This window comes from Megascapheus bottae, chromosome 5 (assembly GCF_031878675.1).
Source record: "Megascapheus bottae isolate mThoBot1 chromosome 5, mThoBot2.hap1, whole genome shotgun sequence".
In the NCBI taxonomy this organism is placed as follows: Eukaryota; Metazoa; Chordata; class Mammalia; order Rodentia; family Geomyidae; genus Megascapheus; species Megascapheus bottae.
In genome coordinates this window covers 23,207,473-23,222,184 of record NC_143513.1, presented here as the reverse complement: position 1 = coordinate 23,222,184, position 14,712 = coordinate 23,207,473, and the positions used below count along the sequence as shown (strand labels likewise).

The 14,712-nt window shown below is 38.2% G+C and overlaps 1 protein-coding gene across 2 annotated transcripts in view; it reads left to right on the top strand.

The window, feature by feature from the left end:
* Hibadh (3-hydroxyisobutyrate dehydrogenase) overlaps positions 1–14,712 on the top strand; it is a 107,337-nt gene that overhangs the window by 78,455 nt on the left and 14,170 nt on the right. For both annotated transcript variants that reach the window (XM_090332805.1, XM_090332806.1), the window contains exon 5: positions 12,965–13,098. In XM_090332805.1, coding sequence (XP_090188931.1) covers positions 12,965–13,098 — 134 coding nt within the window. The remainder of the gene's footprint in view (positions 1–12,964; positions 13,099–14,712) is intronic.

The following is a 14,712-nucleotide window of genomic DNA, read 5'->3' as shown; positions in this document are numbered from 1 at the left end:
TTAACACCCCTAAATTTGTTGATTACTTTCACGGGATTATATTGTTCGTTGAGTAGCAGCTTTCTGTCCCAGCTGTCGCCTTTTTCAGCTGAATGTCGCTGGTAAACAATAGAGACACCATAACAAGTCGTAAATGGTCCCCGTGACAGCAGCCCCTTGTGAGGCTGCATCTGTAGAAAATGATTAGAACAATTGCATTTTAAAGACGGCTCACATTGCAGCCCAAGTCCCATTGGTCCTCTTCTTGATCTCTTTTGATGGCAGACTGGTTAAAACATTTAAGTTCTTTGGAGTAAATGAAGTGATTTACTATGTTTTGCTGTGTATCAATGGAAGGGGTTTGGCAGCAGGGTTTTACAATATTAAATAAAGACGAATGTAATTTGTGATTTAGCTTTACATCATCTCTTCCATCCCTAGATCTGAAGGCCTCTTTTCCAAAAGGCATAGAGTAGAAAATGGTCAAAAGTGGTTATTTTCAGTCATCTACACTTTTGTCATCCTGAAGCAAAATCCCAAATTTTAGCTCTTTGCTACTGTTAGGTGAAAGATTTTAGACATAGGTAGACCAAGTCGATTTACTTCATGTTCTGTTTAAACTATTGTTACATTTCTGTGACAACTATGTAAAATATCTTTGTAATACAAATTGTATCAATGCCACATAAACACATGTTTTCATTGCTACTTCTGGGTGGAGAAATCTGGACTGAGAGGTTCTGACTTAGCCAAGTGATGGGTGATTTTACTTTGGATTGCTTGATTTAAATCACATTTTTCAGTTTTTGGCCTTTCATAATAATGTTCTCATGCATGTGTACTTACGCTCATGCTTATTCAACAATAAGTTAAATTATTAGTACCACATATGAAAGAGTCACCACATGCTACTCCATAATTGAACTTTGACTTTTATATATAATTGTCACATTAAAATGGTATGTATCATCTATAAGATGATATTTTGGTATATGTATGTATTTTGAGTGGCTAGAGGGAACTAATTAACGTTTCTTAAGCATACTCTTATTTTTGTGTGTGTGCATGCACATGTGTGTCTGTGTGTCTGTGTGTGTGTGTGGTGAAAACACTATTATCTACTCTCAGTAATTTTTTTTTTTTTTTTTGCCAGTCCTGGGCTTGGGCTCAGGGCCTGATCACTGTCCCTGGATTTTCTCAAGGCTAGGGCTCTACCACTTGAGCCACAGCACCACTTCTGGCTTTTTGCTATGTATGTGGTACCGAGGAATCGAACCCAGGTCTTCGTGCATGCTAGGCAAGCACTCTACCACTAGGCCAAACTCCCGGCCCCTACTCTCAGTAATTTTTAAGAAAATAATACTTTGTTATTAAAAAGTTGAGCTTTCTTGTTAAACTAGAAAACATTAAGTCTTTATTGTCCTACTATTCTTGATACTTTTATTCATTACTGTTTCTACTCTGCTTACCTTCTAAGAAAAAAAATTAACATTTGTGAGACACATACTATGCAGTTGAAACTAACATTCAAATTGCTATGGCTGTAAGGACCTGAAAGAATCCGAAAGATAAGCAGGCGTTAACCAGGCAAAGAAAGGAGTGAAGAGGAAACAACCCAGGAAAGGCGTGAAGGTATAAACAATCATTGTACATTTAAGTCACTGCAAAAAAGCTTTTAAAATATATAGCAAGGAAAGTTCTGGAGGGTAGATGGAAACCACAGGAGTAATTATGGTTATTGACAAAAAAAATAAAGATTATAAAATTAGAAAAGAGCTGGGCACTGGTGGCTCATGTCTGTAATCCTAGCTACTCATGAGGGTGAGATCTGAGGATTGTGGTTCAGAGCCAATGTAAGCAGGAAAGTCTTTGAGAATCTTGTCTCCAGTTAACTACCAAAAAGCCAGAAGTGGAGCTGGAATTCTAGTGGTATAGCACAGTAGCCTTGAGCACAAAAGCTCATGATCAGGGCCTGGACCCTGAGTTCAAGCCCAAAGGTCAAAAAAGTAATTTTTATTTACGAGGGAAAGTAGATGGAGTTGTGATTTTATAAGAATATTTAGTGGTAGTAAATAATACTTTCAACTGTTGGTTATAATGTCCATGTACTGTACAATACAACACTTAAGCCTGTATTATATTTTTACATCATTAAAGTACGTATGTGAAGCTGGGTACCAGTAGTTCACACTTACAATCTTTACTCAGGAGGCTGAGATCTGTTTGAAAACAGCTGGGGTAGCAAAGTCTGTGAGACCCTTATTTCTAATTAACCACCAAAACGTTCCAAGTGGAGCTGACCCAAATAATAGAGTGCTAACCATTTGAGCAAAAACAGCACCCAGACCCTAAATTCAAGCCCCAGAACTAACACACTCAGTGTGTGTGTGTGTGTGTGTGTGTGTGTGTGTGTGTGTGTGTGTGTGTGTGTGTGTGCTACATTGTGAACTGTAGCCATTGTGTTACATGTGCAGGGTATAAGAGGTCTATTGAAATTACTCCTCCTTTTCCTGGTTCTGTTTTCTAATTGATTTGTTGTGATAAGCAAACTCAGATCTCTGTGAAGAGAGGTAAGGCATTAAGTACATTTAGAGAACTAGCAGAACTCAGTGTCCACATAATAAATCATACCAAATAACTTGCTCAGCTCATGTTTGTTTAAGCTGCCCTAAACCAGATTTGCAAATAGATTAAGATTACTGAAGTTTTCTTAAGCCTACCTACAGTGGACCCAAAGACAAGTATTCTGTGACAACAGTTTCTTGTTTCCCTTTTTTACCCTCTCTCCTTTTGAGAAACATATTTCAATGACAAAGATTGCAAAATGGAGGGAAAGAAGGAATTGGGTTTTGTGGGGACTCATGCCTGTATCCCCAGATATCCTGGAGATAGAAATAAGAAAGGTTGAAATTTATGGTCAGCCAAGGCAAAAAGTCAGCAAAACTTTATCTCAACTAACAAGACTGGCGTGGTAGGCACCTAGACCAAGTGACTATAGACAGGAGGATCTTAATCTGGGCTTATCCCTCGACAAAAATGTAAAATCCTGGGCTGGGAGTTGGGCTTAGTGGTAGAGTGCTTGCCTAGCATGCACGTAGACCTGAGTTCGATTCCTCAGTATCACATACATAGAAAAAAGAGCCAGAAGTGGTGCTGAGACTCAAGTGGTAGAGTTCTAGCCTTGAGAAAGTCCAAGGACAGTGCTCAGGCCTTGAGCTCAAGCCCTGGACTGGCGAGAAAAAAAAAAAAAATCCTGCTTGAAAAAAACAAAAACAAAAAACCTCGGAAAGGGTCTGAGGACAAGCTCAAATGACAGAAGCCCTGAGTTCAAACTAATACTACTCTACCCTTAAAAAAAAAAAAAAATGTCGGACCAGGAGTTTGGCCTAGTGGTAAAAGTGCTTGCCTAGCATGCACAAAGACCTGGGTTCAATTCCTCGGTACCACATATTTAGGACAAGCTGTGGCTCAAGTGGTAGAGCGCTGGCCTTGAGAAAGCCCCAGGACAGTGTTCAGGCCCTGAGTTCAAGCCCCAGGACTGGCCAAAAAAAAAAAAAAAAGTGGTGATCAGTCCCTCATTTATTGGACACTTGCTAAATAATGCTATTTTTTGGCATATACCCTGATATATCTCTTTCCTAATTATAATTTAGGTCTTTTGAGGGCAAAGACAACGTTTGCTATCTACTCCAACTTTACATAATTTTAGATTTTCTGGAAGTCTTACTTCAAATTTTCTCCTGATGTATCAGAAAACAGATGTTTACCCATTCAATCTGTGCATATAGCACAAAGCCCTAACACCTTGTTAAGACACTGAATTGATACTTACTGACAGTATTTTTCTTCTTTTTGTATGTGTATATAACTATGTTTTTGTTTCTCCTGCAGAGAAACTCTGTCTTTCTTACACGTATACCCTTACTCTTACTCCATCATCCTTATTGTACTTAGTGGTAGGGTACCTGCACCATTACAAACACTGATTTCATTCTCTTTGGGGGCAAGAGCTATTTCTTCTTTCCCAGGGCTGAAAACATAGAATGGACACCCGCTCATTTTTTTCTGTCAACTATAATAAATCTGCTTTAAGTTTGTATTGTTATAAAGATTCTATATAGAAGGATTACAGTTACATAAGTCAAGTAAACAGTGCATTTCTTTTTTTAAGTTAGTTTACTTTATTATTACTATCAAGCTGATTATAATTACATGAATCAGGTAGTGATTACATTTCCTTTTATACACTGTCTTCTGCTTCCTCATGCTCTTGCAGTTTCTCCCTCCCATCTCTATCCATGAGTTGTATAGTTCACTTTAATTAGTGTTCAATGATCTCCACCACTGCACTTTCTTACCTTTTCCCCCTTGAGTTCTTACTCCCCTCACTCTACCAAAGATACCCACTTGAATATACCATACATAAAGAAAAGAAGACAGAATCATCAAAAAATTAAAATTAAAAAAGATCTCTTGTTTTCATATCTTGGAGTTCATTTTGATATATATTTATTTTGCATAAATATAAAGAGGCATTTAGGCATTGTATTTTTGTGTTTCTCTCCTAAGAGTATCCTTGTTTGGTTTCACTGTGTTTAAGTATCCAGAATCTTGTATAATTTATCATATCCCTGTGTATTTTAGATCTCATTTCTGCATATCAGAGAGAACATGTGCCATTTGCCTCTCTGAGCTTGGCTTATCTCACTTAACATGATTCGCTCTAGTTCCATCCATTTCCCTGCATGTGACATTATTTTATTCTTTCTAACATATAAGCCTTTTTGTGTAAAATTCTACTGTAGATAGGTACTACTGTATTTGGATCTGCTTATCTTTTGTCAGGCATCTAGGCTATTTCCATGTCTTGGCTAGTTTGAATAGTGAGACAATGAATAAAGATGTGCAGGTGTCTTCGTCCTGTACCAGTGCATAATGTCCAGGGTAGATGCCCAGGAGTCCTATGGCTGGGTTATAGGAAAGATCTATTTTTAATTTTTTGAGGACCCTCCAATAGAAGTAAATTTCTTTAAAAAGAGATAGGCTGACTCAGAAACTTGGGATTGTCACACTTCATCATAGCCTCAGTCCTAGTACCTAAGCTTGAACACAGAACCCTGTGTTCTTACTTAGCTTGCTTGCTCAGAGTACATACTCCATCTCTTTTTTTTTAAATGTATTTTTTTTGTAATTAATAGAAGGGTTACAGTTATATTTGCCAGATAGAAGGCGCATTACTTCATACACATTGATACCCTTTCTCGTGTTTTTGTCCCCCTTTCCCTCCCTCATCCTCTCCCCTCATTTTGTTTTCTACCCTTCCCTTTCCTATTTCAAATGAACAAATAATCGTATATAAAATTTACCAGATGACAAGGTAAGATGTTGTATCAATATGAGAATAACCAAGGGACAACAAAAGAGATGAGAAATAACATAGTACATTAAGAACAACAATCACACATTATATGGCTCTTGTTTCCATATTCTGGAGGTCCTTTCATTTAGCCTCATCCTATATGGCCTTGTGTATCTAGGTTTTGAGCTATTGTAATCCTCTGCTAGGAGAGTCCAAGGTTTGTACTAATTATTACAAATGAGGGAAACCATTGAGCCTATGTTCCTTTGAGTCTGGCAAACTTCACTTAATATGATTTTTTCTAAGTCTTTCCATTTCCTTACAAATGGGGCAAAGTCATTCTTTCTCATGGTAGCATAGAATTCCATTGTGTATAAATACCACATCTTGTTGATCGACTCATCAACTGAGGGGCATCTGGATTGGTTCTATATCTTTGCTATAGTAAATAGTGCTGCAATGAACACTGCTGTGCTAGTGGATTTAGTATGTCCTTGTTTCTGGACAATTGGGTAAATGCCGAACAGTGGAATTGCTAGGTCATAGGGGAGTTCTGTGTTTAGTCTTTTGAGGAACCGCCATACTGCTTTCCATAGTGATTGAACAAGTTTACATTCCCACCAACAATGTAGTAGGATCCCTCCTGGCCACATCCCCGCCTACATCTGTCTTTATTAGATTTCTTGATCATGGCCATTCTAAGTGGAGTGAGGTGGAATCTTAGAGTTGTTTTGATTTGTATTTCTTTTATGGCCAGAGATGTTGAGCATTTCTTCATATGTCTATAGGCCATTCTTATTTCTTCTTCAGAGAAGACTCTCTTTAAGTCTTTGGCCCATCTTTTCCTAGGATGGTTGTTTCTTTGAAGATTAGTTTGGGGGTACTCCATCTCTTGAGCCATGCTTCTACTCCAGTATTTTGCCAGTTAATTTAGAGATGGAGTCTGTCAGAGTTTTCAGCCTGAGCTGTCTTTGAACCATCTCAGTTGTCTATTATTTGAAAAGCAGGGGAATCAGCTATCTTCAATAGCGTTGGCATTTTCCATTTTGTTTATACAAATGTGTATAGTCCTTTTCTGATTCTAGGACAAAATGTGTGAGATAAAGCACTAAAGACAGCCCCAGGTGTTTAGTCATCTTGAATTTAATGCATTTGCATATGAAAATTAATTTCCTTTTTCTAATTTATATATATGTTCTTTGTGTAGTATGAAACATATTTTGGTTTTGTATGTTACTGGTGATAATTGTTTGAATATGGATGCATGTCAATTTGAATGTTCCAAATGATAGGATTTCAAAAACATGTAACTATTTCAGAGCTGAGTGTTTGGCCTAGAGGTAAAGTGCTTGCTTAGCATGCACAAAGCCCTGGATTCGATTCCTCGGTACCACATACATAGAAAAAAGCCAGAAGTGGTGCTGAGGCTGAAGTGTTAGAGCTCTAGCCCTGAGAAAAGTCCAAGGACAGTGCTCAGGCCCTGACCTTAAGCCCATGACTGGCGGGGAAAACAACAACAACAAAACATGTAATTCAGTGGTTATGTTGTCTACTTACTTCAGAGATGGGAAACGTTAAGACAAGTGGTATTTAATGATTTGCTACCGTGATAAGAATGCCTTGTAAGTGTTGGCATCTTCTTCGTATTGTTATGAGAGCTGTTGTCAGTGTTATAGCCATTTATTTCCTCAATCGTCCTTCCTTATATCTACCTGTCTTATTCCATTTTGGGCTGCTATAACAGAAGACCTAGGTTTATAACTTATGAGAAATTTTCCATTTATTTTGTGCCACTACTGGGGCTTAACCTCAGGGACTCTTCTGATACTCTACCAACTGAGCCATGCCTCAATTTCTAGCTTTTTGCTGGTTAATTGGAGATAAGGGCCTCATGGATTTGTTTGCATGGGGTTGGCTGCGAGCTGGGATTATCAAATCTCACCCTCCTGAATAATTCAGAACCAATGAGCCACCAGTACCTAACCAATAATTTTTTTCCAACCAATAATTTTTTAAAAATGATTCTGACAGTTAGAAAGTCCAAGCTGGAGGATCCAGTACCTGGCAAGAAAGAGCCTTTTTGCCTCATCTCATCTCATGATGGAAAATCAGAGAGAATTAGCAGTGGGAAGAGAAGTGGAGAGTGAGTGTGAGAGCACTTGTAAAGTAGAAAACTTGTCCCTTTATTAGGACAGTGGCATCAGTCCATTTCTGGTGATGGAGTCTTCATATTTTAATCACCTCTCCTCAGGCTCCACCATTCAGTAGCTGACCTTGATGATGAAGCTTCCAGCACTTGCTTTTTGGAGGATACATTCAAACAAAAGCACTTTCTCCTTCTCACTTGGTCTCCTTCTCACCTGGTTTAAGCAGTCAGGCTACTGAGCATCTCTTATGAACCAGACTGTGAATATGGGGCTGATGAGCCAACTATCACTGCCTTCATGAACTAATTTTCATATGGAAAATACAGCGCAGAAACAAAATAGGAAGTAAAGAGAAACCAGGGGTGATAGATACTATAAATTAAATGAAAATACGAAAACAAAATGGGTAGTGATAAAGTCCTAATTTTCTTTAGAAGGTTTTGAGACTTTCTATGAAGTCCAGGCTTAAATGCACTTGTCCTACCTCAGTCTCTTAACGGCTGGGATTGCAGGTATATACTACCACTCCTAGCTCAGTTAAGTGCTGTTCTGAATTGTTAGATGAAGTAGTGTGAGAAGGCCTTCTGAAGAGGTCAGTTTTCAGCAGGGACCTAAGTTAGTGCAAGGTCATGAGTAGCTGGGGAAAAGTATACTAAGTGCAGTGTTTGAAGATGGAAATGATGCTTTATCTGTGTGGGGAACTGATGTCTGGGAAACAGTGAGTGGCAGAAAGAATGGTATGAAATGAGATAGGAGAGGAAGCCAATGGCTGTGTCAAGGTGCTTTTTTCAGCTTTATTATACAGACACTGATGGGGAGGCTTTGGAATGTTGAGAACAGAGGAGAAACATGACTAGATTTGTGTTTAATAGAGGCAAGAGCAGAAGGGAGATCAAGTAGGAGGCTATTTATTGTGGTCATTCATGCAGCAGCCTAGAGTTGACAATGACTCTGGCTAAGAATGGTAGTGATGGACAAGTTGAAAAGTGGCCAGATTACAAATGTAGAGCTTCTTAGCCCATGTGATTTAGCCTTCACCATACTGCCAACCACAGGGCTTGATACTTAGTAGTTACACTGTAAATTGGGTTGAATGACAACCAAATGCACATTTCCCTTAAAACATTTTGCAAGAGGTCTTCGTAGTGATGCGATTTTAACATCACTGTCCATGGATTCTCATCACTCCTCTTCCTCCTACTCTACCACCTCTTCCTCCTCCTCCTCCTCCTCCTCCTCCTCATCATCATCATCATCTCCTTCTTCCTTCTCCCTTCTCCCTTCTCTTTTCTTTCTTCTTTCTTCTTGTCCTGGAGCTTGAACTCAGGGCCTAGGCACTGTCCTTGAGCTTTCTCTAGGTTACAGCTCTATCACTTGAGCCACAGCAGCACTTCCAGCTTTTTCTGTATTTGTGGTATCAAGGAATGGAACCCAGAGCTTCATGCATGCTATGTTAGCACTCTACTGCAGGCTACACTTCTGGCCCACTCCATGGACTTCTTCATAGTATTTCTTCACGTTGGCCACCTTGCTTGTATTACTGATAGGTTCACAAACCATGGCTTAGACAACCAAATAGGAAAACTCCCAAGATGGAACATATTTAAATGGCATTTTAATTTACTATGTTTGCTCACATTTTCAGTCTGTGAAGAGGTTAGTAATTCTTTTCCCATTTCATATACTGAGACTAGAAGTTAAATAATTTGTAATGACACAGACAGCAAGTAGCACTCAGAAAAACTTCATTTTACTTCCATAGGTTCTTTACTATTCTTATTTGCTTGTATTCTAAATACTCATCTATTAAATATCATACACTGTACTACATAATGGAGATGCTGAAATAAACAAGACCCTAATGTTGACCTTGTAGGAGGAGTCAAATGAGAAAAATCTAAGGTTCTACCAGTGATAAATGCTTATAATAGAATTAAATGCAGCAGTATTTAAGTATTTTATATACGATTATTAAGACATAAACTAAAATACAAGCTGAATCTCCCTAACTGAAGCACTTGGGACTAGAGTTTTGGAATTTTGGCATTTAGAATATTTGCATGGTGGGCCGGGAGTTTGGCCTTGTGGTTATAGTGCTTGCCTAGCATGCACGAAGACCCGGGTTCAATTCCTTGGTACCACATATATAGAAAAAGCCAGAAGTGGTCCTGAGGCTCAAGTGGTAGAGCTCTAGCCTTGAGAAAGTCCAAGGACAGTGCTCAGGCCCTGAGCTCAAGCCCAGGACTGGCACAAAAAAAAAAAAAAAAAAAAGAATATTTGCATGGTATATAATAAAGTGTTTTGGGTTGAAGCCCAAGTATAGACACAAATTCATTTATGTTTAAGTGCACCTTATGTACTTTATCTAGAGGTCACTTGAAATTAAGTTTCAGTGTGTTTTCATTTTGACTGCATACATGAAGTCAGTTATAGAATTGTTTTACTGTGGTATCATAATATTAAAAAGTTTTGAATTTGGGTGTATTCCAGATTTTAGATTTTTGGATTACAAATACTCAACCTATAAATACATCTCCCAGTATTCTAGTAGCTGTATGAGTGTGCCTTTCATGTTTTCTTATTTTGGAGTACGAATTTAAGTTAAAATGACATAATTACTTAGTACATTTGTTATGGCTAGTCATAAAAATCTGTACATATTGTCTTCTAACATCCATATGATGTCTTTTGAAGATGTCTTACCAGCTTTTGAATTCCAGCTTTCTAGTTTTTTTTGTTTGTTTTTGTTTTTTGGTCAGTCGTGAGGCTTGGACTATGGACCTGGGTGCTGTCCCTGAACTCATCAGCTCAAGGCTACTGCCCTACCAGTTGACCTGGGTGCTCTCCCTGAGCTCTTCAGCTCAAGGCTACCTCTCTACCCCTGGAGCCACAGTGCCACTTCCGGTTTTCTAGTGGTTAATTGGAGATCAGTCTCATAGTCTTTAGTACTTGGGCTGGCTTTGAACTGCCGTTCTCAGATCTGAGCCTCCTGAGTAGCTAGGATTACAGGTATGAGCCACAGTGCCTAGCTAGCTTTCTTGTTTTCTTTCCCCTAAGTTCAAAGTGGCTATATATTTTGTTAATGATACCTTATATCTTAGCCTGTTTTTACATTGAGACTAGGTTTGATAATGTTAAAGGAGAAGATAGATTTTGATTTTCAAAAAATGCCAGAATTGTAGAATTATCCACTTAGACCTTTGTATTGAGACATAAGATACAATAAAGTTGGAAATAACTAAAAGCCACTTTGAGAGGAGGAAATAAAGAATCTGCCATGAGTTTCTGAATTAAATGATCAATGCTTCTTTCTTGCCATATATTGGTGATTCATAGGAATCCTAGATACTTGGAGACAGAGTCAGGAGGATCACAGTTCAAGGCCAGCCTTGGTGTAAATGTGACTACCCTCTTAGCTACACAGGAAGTATAGGTAGGCTGATCACTGTCCAGGCCAACCCAGGCATATACTCAAAGGGCAAAAAGAGCTAGGGATGTGACTCAAATGCCTGCCTAGCAAAAGTAAGGCCCTAAGTTCCTCCTCCTCCCTTTATCAATAGATTAATGGTAATAATAGTTATTATTCTTTCTTTTGAAGTCTTCTCCTTCTTAAGTAACGTATTGCTTCTCTCTGAAATAAGTGTTTGAACAAGTGAGAAAGTGCACCTGTCAAAAGATTAACCAGCTGAGAACCACTGTCAGCATTAATTTTCCTTTAATAAATGGCTCTCTAAAGCTGTTTAGCAGTTTGTAATCTAGATGCAAGGCTATTGACCTATGATGGATAGTGCTGGATTTGTTTGTAAGCTTTGACTTCTATTGTCTGCTTAATTTCTCTATGTCAGATCAACAAAGTGTAGGAAAAAGAGTAGTTATATGGTCTGAATAAAAATGGCTAACAAGATTGAGCAAAGTAATTGTTCACTATTTTGGTGAATTTAGAAACTAGCAAAATGACAATCACTTAAATGCCAGCAGTATCAGGATGTCCAAATGACATAGATTCGCCAATTGAAAGACTTATTTTATAATTGGGGTTTCTAATATAATCTTTTGTCAACTGTGTGAAGAGATTGTGAAATCATGTGATTTAACCATATGTGTGAGCACTTCAACAAGGAGGAAAGTGGCCAGATCACAAGTGTATAGTTCCTTAGCCTATATGATTTAGCCCCTACCATACTGCTATCCCCAGGGCTTGATATTTAGTAGTTACATTGTTAGTTGTGTTGAATGACAACCAAATTCAGATTTATGACTTGTGAGCACTACTAAGATTGTTTGGCCAACATTGTGCTTACTTCTTTTGCTTTCAGTAACTGGTTAAAAATAGTATGAACCATAAAAGAAAAGCTACTTGATTAAGCCATAACAAATTATTCAGAATTTGAATGAAATAGGGTACTCTTTACTCGGGCTTTTTAAAAAAGGTATAAAAACTTAATGTCATTGAATAAATCAGGTTAAATCAGAATAAATTAGGACATTACTTGTAGCTATCTGTTCTGTAATTATGTAATTGCAGTTTCTAGTTGTCCTGTAAAATAAGCTATAAAAGTGAACCTTGTTCTAATGTATTTTACCCGCATGTTCTCCTGTTGTTGAATAATGAAATCTAACTTGATAATTATGAATTAAGATTTTTCTCAATAGAAAAGAACTGTAATAATACTCTTGATTTTATAGTTAATAAAAATTTAGATGAATGAGGTTCCTCATGCCCTTTTGAGATAAGCCTAAGCCAATTTTTTTCTGTGCTAAATTATGAGTTGTTTTTCCAATCATTTCACCAGTGAACATGTATTAAAGTTTTTGTTAAAAGCTATAAGGAAGTCACCAAACCAGTGTAAAAGTTATTTCTTCTTCCTGCTCATATTACTAGGGATGAGTTGGCTCCCAAAGATAGATAGCAGGAAGGAAAAGGAAACTATGAGAATAATCAGTAAATTAGCACAGTTTTCTTTCCCTTATAGTCTTAACACCTGACATGCCTCCCTGTTTGTGGACCACAGATCTTTCCCTCATGTGATAAGATTGGGCAGAGGGTCAAGGGTGCCTCAAATGAGATTCTCCAGCAGAACATCTCTGTCTGCTCTTGTGGCGGTCTGGGCCCTCAGAATCCTTTTGCATATGCTTTCTATTACTGAGTAGGCTCTGAAGGAAACAGTAAGTGAAGTAGGGTAAAACACACATTTCAATTCCCCATATCTACGGTGCCATGGCTGTGCCAAAAAATTTAATACGTAATGAGCATAAGACTAAGTCTGTAGTCTTCTTTTGATATGTGATCAGCTTGCATGATACATGATTATTGGAATAGCTGATGCAAATGTATGGCTATTTTAGAGTATCTTTCACATGCCTCTCACAGGCACATTTTGGAAACAAGGTATTTTCATTTCATTTTGATATTTTTAAAATTTACTGATGCATTTAAGAAATGGATTCTTTGGATTCTTTTTGCCCTCAAATGATGCAGGTGTAGGAGCTGCTCGGTCTGGGAACCTCACATTTATGGTGGGAGGAGTCGAAGAGGAATTTGCTGCTGCCCAACAGTTGCTGGAGTGCATGGGCTCCAATGTGGTGTATTGTGGAGCTGTGGGGACTGGGCAGGTAAGATTGTCCTCATCTTGACTTGATGTAAAATTGGAATACTCCTCCCCTTTCCTGACCACATTCTTACTCCTCTTTATTCTGTTTAAATCTATGGAGTCTTTTTGTAAATTTTCTTAATTTAGAATAAAATGGTTTTCCATCATTTTGTTTGGGCTTAAGCAGATGTCAGCTAATGTATTTTTTTAAAGATATATATTATTAGACTCTTGGTATATCATCCCAGTGACTATTGAAATTATCCTTAAAACTACTTTCATATGAAGTGCTCATGTTATCTGAGTGACTATTACCCTTCATCTACTTTTGCAAGGCATGAAGGTGACCGTAACCTATGCAGTTTAATCTTTTTCCTGAGAAGTAAGTAGTTTTCACTGCAAAATAGGAAGTGATTGGCCATACTATACTTGGAAATCAAACTTCTAACATGTACTCTCATTCAATTCTTTTACCCATCCAGTGCTTTTACCCTGGTCACTAGGACTCCCTTTATCTTATTTAAGACTTTTGTGTTATCTTAGATGTATTTGCTGAGAGATACTTACACTGCCCCTATACTCTTGTCTAATTATTCTCTAAGCTTTGAGTTTTACTTCAGTGATTCCCATTACTAATCATCTTTTCCATATTACCTGGCCCAATCTTTCTTTCATTATCTCATACCTAGTTTACTACTCAGGGGATCTAATGAGTTTCTAGATGCTAAATTTATCACATTGTTCCACATTATCTAAAAGCAAGTCCATCAGAGTTTTTTGTACCATCATGTTATGTTCCCTCTGAACCAGATAGGTCTCTGTTTTTTACTATGCCAATTTTTTTTTGCCAGTCCTGGGGCTTGAACTCAGGGCCTGCGCATTGCCCTTGCTCTTTCTCAAGACTAGCACTCTACCGCTTGAGCCACAGCACCACTTCCAGCTTTTTCTGTGTATATAGTACCGAGGAATCGAAGCCGGGTCTTCATGCATGCCAGGCAAGCACTCTACCACTAGGCCAAACTCCCAGTCCTACTATACCAGATTTTAACTCCCTACCCCACAAGACAGTCCTAACTAACAAATTTTTCAGTATTGCTGAAAGCCAATGCATATGGATATTTTTCCCTACTAGTTCTCTGCTCTGCTGTTGATGTATTTAATTCCTCTTGCATTTACCTTTTGCCCTCTCTCCATATTTTTCTTTCTTACCTATTGAAATAATGTTTTAGACTGGGCGCCAGTGGCTTACACCTGTAATCCTAACTGCTCAGGAAGGTGAAATCTGAGGATCAAAGAGCAAAGGCAGCCCAGGAAGGAAAATCTGTGATAATCTTATCACCAGTTAACCATGAAAAAAGCTGACGTGGAGCTGTGGCACAAATGGCAAAGCACTAACCTTAGCAGAAGGAGCTCAGGAAAATTGCCCAGGCCCTGACTGAGTGCAAGCTCCAAAATGCCACACACACACACACACACAAACACACACACACACACACACACACACACACACACACACACACACACAAATCATGTCTTGTCTTGGGAAATGACTTTCTCTTATCTCTCTTCCACACTCTTGTGTTTAGTTTTCTTATTTCTCTGAACTCTTGCTTTCTCTACCATACATGTTACCATT